The 8161-nt window shown below is 40.5% G+C and overlaps 2 protein-coding genes across 4 annotated transcripts in view; both read left to right on the top strand.

Moving 5' to 3' along the window:
- Positions 1-6: 6 nt before the first annotated feature.
- Positions 7-5147, top strand: MTFMT (mitochondrial methionyl-tRNA formyltransferase). Its single transcript, XM_017736371.1, has 9 exons — positions 7-33; positions 486-698; positions 1098-1220; positions 2012-2114; positions 2670-2745; positions 3284-3375; positions 3910-3991; positions 4298-4380; positions 4695-5147. Exons 3-9 carry the CDS (start codon positions 1201-1203, stop codon positions 4893-4895), a joined length of 657 nt encoding a protein of 218 aa, XP_017591860.1. The 5' UTR covers positions 7-33; positions 486-698; positions 1098-1200; the 3' UTR covers positions 4896-5147.
- A 725-nt stretch (positions 5148-5872) lies between these two features.
- Positions 5873-8161, top strand: part of LOC103619997 (gonadotropin-releasing hormone II receptor) — a 32591-nt gene continuing 30302 nt past the window's right edge. For all 3 annotated transcript variants that reach the window (XM_008638583.2, XM_017736347.1, XM_017736352.1), the window contains exon 1: positions 5873-6752. The gene's annotated coding sequence lies outside the window, so the exon portion shown is untranslated. The remainder of the gene's footprint in view (positions 6753-8161) is intronic.

Here is an 8161-nt window from a genome sequence, read left to right as displayed (position 1 = left end):
CGGGACCGCCCTGCGAGCCCTCCGGGCCGCCGGGTATTGCCCGGGCACGGGGGAGAGGGGTCCCAGGAGAGAGGGGGTCCTGAGGCGAGACGGGGCCGGGAGAGAGGGGTAGAGGAGACACGGGGGACGGGGACGTGAGGGAGGAGCTTGATGGGGGGAGATGGACCCTGGGGCGCGCGGAGCCTGAGGGGACACGGCAGGGGCTGGACAGGGTGAGGGAAGTGCTGGGCACAGAGGGATGGGAGATGACGGCTAGTGATGAAGCTCAGAGGTTACTGAAGGATGAGGTGGAGTCGCGCGGGAGGGACCGTGGGTTAGGCAGAGAGGGTGGCAGGGAAAGGAGGGAGAGGGAGCCTGAGCGTGGGACGGGGATCAGGATCACAGAGACTATGGGGATTGGCACAGGGGCATATCGAGGGGTGGAGGTAACCCAGCCCTCGCCTCAGTCTGCCTGCATGACGCCTTCAACACCTTGTCCACTCCAGGGAGCCCAGCGAGGACTCGCTTGTGTCTCGGCTGGAGGTGGTGACCCTGCCCTCCCGCCTGCCCGGGGACCTGCCCGTGAGGAGCTGTGCCAGGGAGCTCCAGCTGCCTGTGCACGAGTGGCCACACACGGGACCTGTGGGGCAGTTTGATGTGGGTGTGGTGGCGTCTTTTGGACGTCTCCTAAGCGAGGACCTCATTCTGCAGTTCCCATAGTAAGTGTGGACAGTGTCACTGTTCTGTTAGCAAAGCTCCACTCTAGTTTTGAGGCAGCATCTGTGATTTGCATTAGGTGAGGTCATCTTCCCTGGGTTCATCTGCTTAGCCTGAACCCTGTTGCTGTCATTGTGAAGTTCAGTGTTCTTTGACACATGGATGTAAATTTATGCAAATATTCAGCAGAATGTGTTTGCCTTTATTCCTCACATCTCTCTTTCTGTGTTTGGCGAGAAACTGAAGTTTATGTAGTGTGAATTTTCCTTCAAGTGCATATTTAAGCCAGTAACACGAGAAGGTATGAGCAGATAGTAGTTTCACTGTAATATATGTTGCAGATCCATTTACATATGTTTCAGGTACCATTCTTATTCTAACTTGTCAACATTTCATTCCAGTGGTGTGCTGAATGTCCATCCCAGCTGTCTCCCACGATGGCGTGGTCCTGCACCCATAGTCCACACAGTGCTTCATGGTGATAAGGTGACTGGAGTGACAATTATGGAAATAAGACCAAAAAGGTACGTTTGGTGTGCTTTGCAGACAACTCACTGTTGCTGTTGCCTCTCGGGACTTTAAATCATCATTGCTGAAATCATCATTTAACTCATTCTATGTAATCACAAATTTTTTTAATGTGTGTGTTTTAAGTTTGAAACACTTAGAAATCTTCATCTGACCATATGAGATCTGCCACAATTACAGTATTTTAGTAAGTGTGTAATTTGCACTCCAGGCCTTTTCTCTAATTATTAACTTTATCACAGGGAACAGACGGGGAACAGTCACACAGCTTTGTCAATAGACTTGGTATGATAAACCGAAAAGGTCTGGTTTTCAGACTTCAGAGTCACCTGTAACATCCTGTAAGTGGACAGAGGATAAATTGCCTGTCTCGGCATGAGAGAGATTATATGTTTTAATTTCAGTCCAAACTCTGGCTTAAAAGGATTGTGAAAATGCATTATCCTAGTTACCTTTTCTTTCTTAAATGCTTGTCTAATAATAGATCTCAGGAAAGTGTGAAACAGATTTCCTCTGAGTATTTCAGATTGTTTCTTCTGAGATCTCATGTTCATATCAGGCTCAGCTTGCTGAGGAGAATCTTGCTGCCAAAACAGATCTGATATTTTCTTCCTTGTGTTGTCTTGTGAACCAAACATTTGATAATGCGAAATGACATCTGAAAAATAGTTTAAGAGAAAATAAAAAAGGGTAGTTAGTAAGTGAGCTAACATATCGAATACAGACTTTTGAACTGCTAACTGAGCTTCAGCTTCTCCAGTATGGTTGTATGTTTTCTGCCTTGCAGGTTTGATGTAGGTCCAATTATTAAGCAAGAAGAGGTTGCTGTTCCTCCCCGCTGTACGGCACAGGAGCTGGAAGGGATGTTGGCAAAGATGGGTGCAAACATGGTAAAGTCCTGCCAGCTGTGTCACTTCTGACTGGTACTTTGCTTTTAACATGTGCAAACAGAATTCTTACTAATCTTGTTCTGAGCTGGCTTCAAGTTTAAGAGGAGAATGATGTGAAGCTTGGTGTTCGTGAGCACTTTGCCTTGCTGAGAGGAGAGCTCAGTGGTCTATGATCAGCCGTCAGCGTCAGTCCTGTGTGTTGCTTTTCTCTTTCTATTCAGTGAAGAACCCAAATGCTGTCTATGGAAATAGTGCAGGTTCTTTCTTTTAAATGAATATCTGCTTTTTTATTTTAATAGTCAGCTTTAGTCCTGTTCTGGGATTAATATCAGAGAAGAGATCATCCATAAAAAAATCACTTGTGTTTTTTAATTGTGATTCAGTGGGAAGGATGTCTTTACTCTGTGTGTGTATGATACACATCTTCTGAATATACTGAGCCAATTTTCTAAAAGCTCACCGGACAGTTTCACTGTTGAAAAATTAAGTTTTACTTTGCTTATTATTGCTTAAACTTAGCTTGGCTAATACTCTGTACAAAATTTAATTTTGCAGCTGTTAGCAGTTTTGAAGAACTTGCCTGAAAGTTTAAGAAATAAAAAAGAGCAGCCAAAAGAAGGAGTAACATTTGGTAGGTACACATTGTTTTTAATGTGACTTGTTCATTTTTTCCTTTATCAGCTGGAAAACTTAAGTTTCCTGCCATGCTGGGTTGTATTTCTTTAGATTAATTTCTAATATGCTCTTTTCACTGCCTTCACTGGCTTAAAAGAATCATACAGGAGGAAAATGTTTCAGAATTCTTCAGACTTAATTTTTTTTTCCAGTTACTTGTACAATATCAAAATCACTATTGATGTCACAAAATCTGAGTTTGTTATTCTTCATGGTTGTCATGCAGACAGAAGGATTACAGCCATGCTTGTAAACATGTTACAAATTTGCAGTGCAATGGTTAAATAAGAGAGCAACTGAGAATAAAATATAAATAATCCAAATTGAGGGTTTACAAAATCTTTTCTCCAGTTGTTGTTTGAGGTACCTTAGCTGGATTGTGGACCCACTATTGGTCAGGAAAAACTGAGGTTTAAAATAGGATAAAGTAGTACAGCTGTTTGCTAAGATGCAAAACAAAATAAGAAGTCTTCTAATTTCTCTTTTCCCCCTAGCTCCTAAAATCTCTATAGCGAAGAGTTGTATAAAATGGGAAGAGCAAACAGCTGCACAAATAATTCAACTGCATCGTGCAATAGGGAGTATGGTGAGACAGTGGATTTTTTTGAACTTTTTTCTGTCCTATAGCATGGCTGAGTTTGGCGTAGATACTTTAACTAATCACTAAACCTCAATTTTAGTTGTTTTAGCCTCTGTAACCTAGCATGTGTTTTAAAATCCTGGTAGTTTATCATTAGAGGTGGAATTAATGTGGAGGAGAATTTTCATGGACTTGATCCTATGTGTGAAATCAGCTCAAAAATTTTATGTTGTTTCCTTAACTCAGATTTTCCCTCATGTGTTTGAGAAGGTTTGGAATGCTACAGTGACATCTCTGCATGACAGTAAACAGTGCAAACAACCACAGTGAAGAGCTGTTGTAGCTAATTGCTTAACTCACTTCTGCATATGCTAATGGTTTGAGGAAGAACAAGGAAAACAAGATATGATAAGGAAAATCTATCTAGACATACAGCTAAATTTTCTGTTAGTGTTATTATCAGAGGTATTTTGCATAAGGAGAAAATCAGACAGTTGCCTGGAAATGTGAAAATATTCTCAATGTGTCATCTGTTTCCAGTTTCCTTTGCAGACACTCTGGAAGGGTACTACCATTAAACTTCTGGATTTTGTGGAAGTGGATAATATCCCTGTTTTTTATGGTATTTACTCTTAAATTATTAAAATTTTAAACCATTTTCTTTAGGAATCTTAGTGCCATGTGGGCCAAGGGGTGTGACTGATCAGGGCTTAGTGAGTTCATGGATCAGATATGGAGCAGTGCCAAAGAATGACTGTTCTGATTGTTTCTGCTCATTTGGTTATAATAAAACACAGAATACAATAACGTATTTTTTAGCAAAATAGTGACTCAAGATGGTTATCATGCTTCAAAAGAACAGAAGAGGTTCAAACCTTTTCTGTACTTGTTGGCATAAAAATGCAGGATGATCTTTCTTTGCTTTTAGATCAAATACTAAATGACTGTGGAGTTGTTCCTGGTTCAGTGCTGTTTCATAAAGTTTCCCAAACACTAATAGCTCGCTGCAAGGTAGGCTTTTCCCATTTGTTTTATATTCACTGCCCTAAAGATGAGGTTTTTAGTATTTGCGTGGTGCATAACTTTTGTCTTAATTGTCTGTTGTTAGTCTCTGTACTAGTTTAGATCAGCAACAGATTTTTTTATTTAATACCGTGAACTTTTAATTTCCTCTAACAGGCTTTGCACACCTGCAAGCAGGAATTCGACTTATAGACCTGATGACATTGAATAAAATGAATTCTGTAAGCCAGCCTATGGGAGCTAAAGATAACTTTAAACATGGAAGAAGCTTACTGCCTTTTTTTGTTTGTTTGTATTTTTAGGAAGGCTGGGTTGGAATCAAAACAGTCGTTTTAAAGAAGAAGCTTACAGCAGTTGACTTCTACAATGGATATATGCACTCTTGGTTCCAGCAGAATCGAAGAATCGTTCATGAGGAATGCAGATTTCAAACACTCAAACTTAGCATGGCAAAAAAGACTCTGAAAGAGAGGGGAATATTGGCACAGGATATAAAGCAGTAAATGTATTTTTTAATGTCTGTAAGTTAACGGTAATATAAAATATTTCAAAGCCCACCTATAACATTCAACTTAATTAAGGGATTTCTTCCCATAGTGTTTGATCTTACTGTCATCTGCATGTTTTCATTGTGGGTTCCTGAAGATACTTCTCTTTCTCCATCAGGGAAGAGAATCTCCATGAGTGCTGTAGATATGGAATAAATCCCTGTTTCCACTGTTACGAAATAAATTTATTTTTATACAACGTTTTCAGGGGTGTATTGAGGACTTTTGGTATAATTTTCTTCAGGCATAAGTTTTGGACAATTATTTTGATCTGGAAAGACTAAAATCCAGTGCTTTTCTAATGCTCACGGAGACTTAGACTATCTAGTTTGGTGGTATTGTGGATCATAAAATTCTTTTTGTACCCCTGCATTGAGGTGAATAATTTAGCTGGGAACATTAGAGAATCTTTTCCTGTCCGTGATGATTTTCTTCCTTCCCTGTTCTGTTTTCATATCCTGGGATACGTCCTGTTTAAAATTTTTGTGCCCTCAATCCAGAAAATTTATGTTCTACTATTTTACTTTCTGACAGAAGAGATTTTTACCTGATGAGGAGTTGTTATCCAAGATTTTCCTCAATCTGTCTTTGGTTAATGGCATATACAAGAAGTATTTCATGTCAAGAACCCCAAAACTTGTGATTCTTACACTTTTTTATCTTGTAAGTAGTAACGTAGCACTGAGTATAACAGCAGAGAAAAGACGACCATATCTTAGGAGCTGTTCTAATATTTGCTAACTTTTTCCTGCTTTTCCTGAGTTCTGCTGAAGTAAAAACAAAAAATCTAGAAAAATGTGTCATATCGTAAGGATTAAAATGTTTGTGAAGAAGCATCTGTTAAAACAGCTGCTGCAATATTTTTCTTCTATTGCCATTGGTCCATCAATTAATTATCTCTGACAGGTTTTCCAAAACACACGGCCCTCCAAGAAATCCAAGCCTATGAATCAGAGTCAAAAACTGGAAACAACAGCAAGGTGGAAGTCAGGCTCCTGTGGAGAATTCCTGTTGTTCCTGACCGCAGACTCAGTGCAATTTGTGCTGCAGAAATTCTAAATCTGGCAAGTTTGTTTCCAAGAAAATGATGTATTTTTGTGTTTTGCTCCCTGATACTCTTTGCAAGTGAAAGTTGTGGAGTGATTTTGCTTTTACTCTGTTCAGATCAGTCTATAAAGGTTAGTTACTGCTTTATGCCAATAGAAGGGTGAGCTTTTTGTGTGTTTGGGGGGATGGGGGATGGTTTGGGCAGTTTTGTGGGGCTTGATACATTGCTATATGGCAAAACCCCACCACCACAATCTAGAGATAATTTTAAGCACTAATGATAAAGAATTTTGGACTTAGGAGAAGTGTTTTGGTTAACTGGGACTCAACTTTTCAGATGTTTCAGATCCCTAGGCACTGGAAAATGAGTTCTGGTTCATTATAACCTGAGGAAAATGAACAGCGAGGTGTGACTCCCACAGAAAGAATACAGTGCCAAAAGTTCAGACAAGAGTCCAGGTTGAAAGCTTTTAGATTACCAAACTATTAAATCAACAGTTTCTTCCTAGCAGTGACTTGAGGAAAATTCTTTTAACTCCTCTGTGTATCTTTCATCCTCAGTTTTAGGTCGTGCCCAGTGTGAGACGTATTGGTGGCAGACAATAATTATCTGTTTCTCACTAAAGCATAAAGCAACAGGAAGAGTTTCCCTGTGTTTTTGGGAAGTTCGAGGTGGCATGTGCCCAGAATCCCTGTAGATGGAGCTCGCTGCATCCCTTTAGGGTGAAAACCAAGGACAGCTGGACCGAAGATGGTGAAAATCTGGTACAGAACGTCTTCAGTTAGTTGTTTAATAGTGAATAATGTCTAAACCATATTGCAGCCAGGATCCCATGTACTTGTAACTTAACCTTTTGATCTGTGCAGAGTTTGCTTTAAGGGTTCTCTTGCTTTCTGTGAGAGAGGTTATAAATGATTAGACAGTTCTATGTTGTTTAACAGTTAATGTCTTAGCTTTGTATACGCACAACTTTATCCCAGTCATTTTATGGAGCAAAAGAAGGTAAGATTAATTTTTTTTTTTATGGAGAAGGTCTTGGGCATGCTATTTTTGGCATGGTAGAGAAGTTTTAAAGGGAATTGGTGTTCCCCAGGCAGCCGTTAGCCAAAATGTCTCTTTGGAAACTTTGCTTTCACATGGCTCTGCAGGGATTTAACTCAGTAAGTAATGAAAATCTGATTATTTTTGCAGAACAGACAAACCAAAAATGGGGCATTCACTGATGAGGTGTGGAATAGCATGTCAGGGTTGACTCTGGAACACAGACACAGTGATTTGATCCCCAGTACCACTGTTGAGGTTGAGTACAGTTATCCTGGCCATTGGAAAGGGATCTTAGCAAAATAAAACAGCTGTTCTCCTCTCAGAGGAGAGAGGGAAAGCAACAGAGGTATTCACAGACCCAGTGTCCACTATAGCTCAATTTAACATCACTGGGACCAAATTACTGGCAGAACTGCAAAATGTTTGGGCACCAGAAGGGCTCTGGTGTTGGATAGGGATGATTTCATCATGGGTTTCAAATAAATGTTAGTAGAGGGGGTTATATTTCCTAAGATGCTGGTGACTCACAATTAGATGCATCTGTTTCATGTTCCGCAACCTTACTATTTCCCCTGCTTCCTAGGAAACCTCTTTATTCTGGTTTTCTGAACATTACAAATAAACAAAAAGTATAAGTGACTAATCAGAGGAGTACTTGAGCCTTTTTATAAAGTTGTTTGCAAAATCCCCCAATAATTTGCTGGTTGAGGCTAGGCAAGAATATCTCTCCTTTTGTTTATCCTATCTGTTAACATCCTGATAGCTTCTGGGAAGCAGTAGTTTCCCTTAAAAACAGGAGGGATAGGTCAGTGGATTTATCTGAGGATTGGAAACTGAGTGACCTTAATGGGAGATGCTTTGCCATTAGTCACAAACCTGCTGACGTTTAGGAGCTGTGTCTCCTTCTTCAGCCTGTTCTCAAGGTTGGTGGTCCAAAGGCTGAGGCTGAGGGAGGAGCTGAGTCCCAGCCTTCCTGCATTCCTCCAGCTGATGCTCTCTTGATATGTGGGAGTGTGAGTTAGGTTTCAGGTTGCAGAAAGGACACTGCCATACACTGACAGTAAACAGAACTGGAGGAGTCAGAACTGACATTGAGCTGTAGCGTAAAATTTGTTTTGAGTAGCAGATG

Source organism: Corvus brachyrhynchos, unplaced genomic scaffold, assembly GCF_000691975.1.
Source record: "Corvus brachyrhynchos isolate BGI_N302 unplaced genomic scaffold, ASM69197v1 scaffold200, whole genome shotgun sequence".
NCBI classification, from domain to species: Eukaryota; Metazoa; Chordata; class Aves; order Passeriformes; family Corvidae; genus Corvus; species Corvus brachyrhynchos.
The sequence above is the reverse complement of the archived record's forward strand: the minus strand, read 5'-3'. Positions and strand labels throughout refer to the sequence as shown.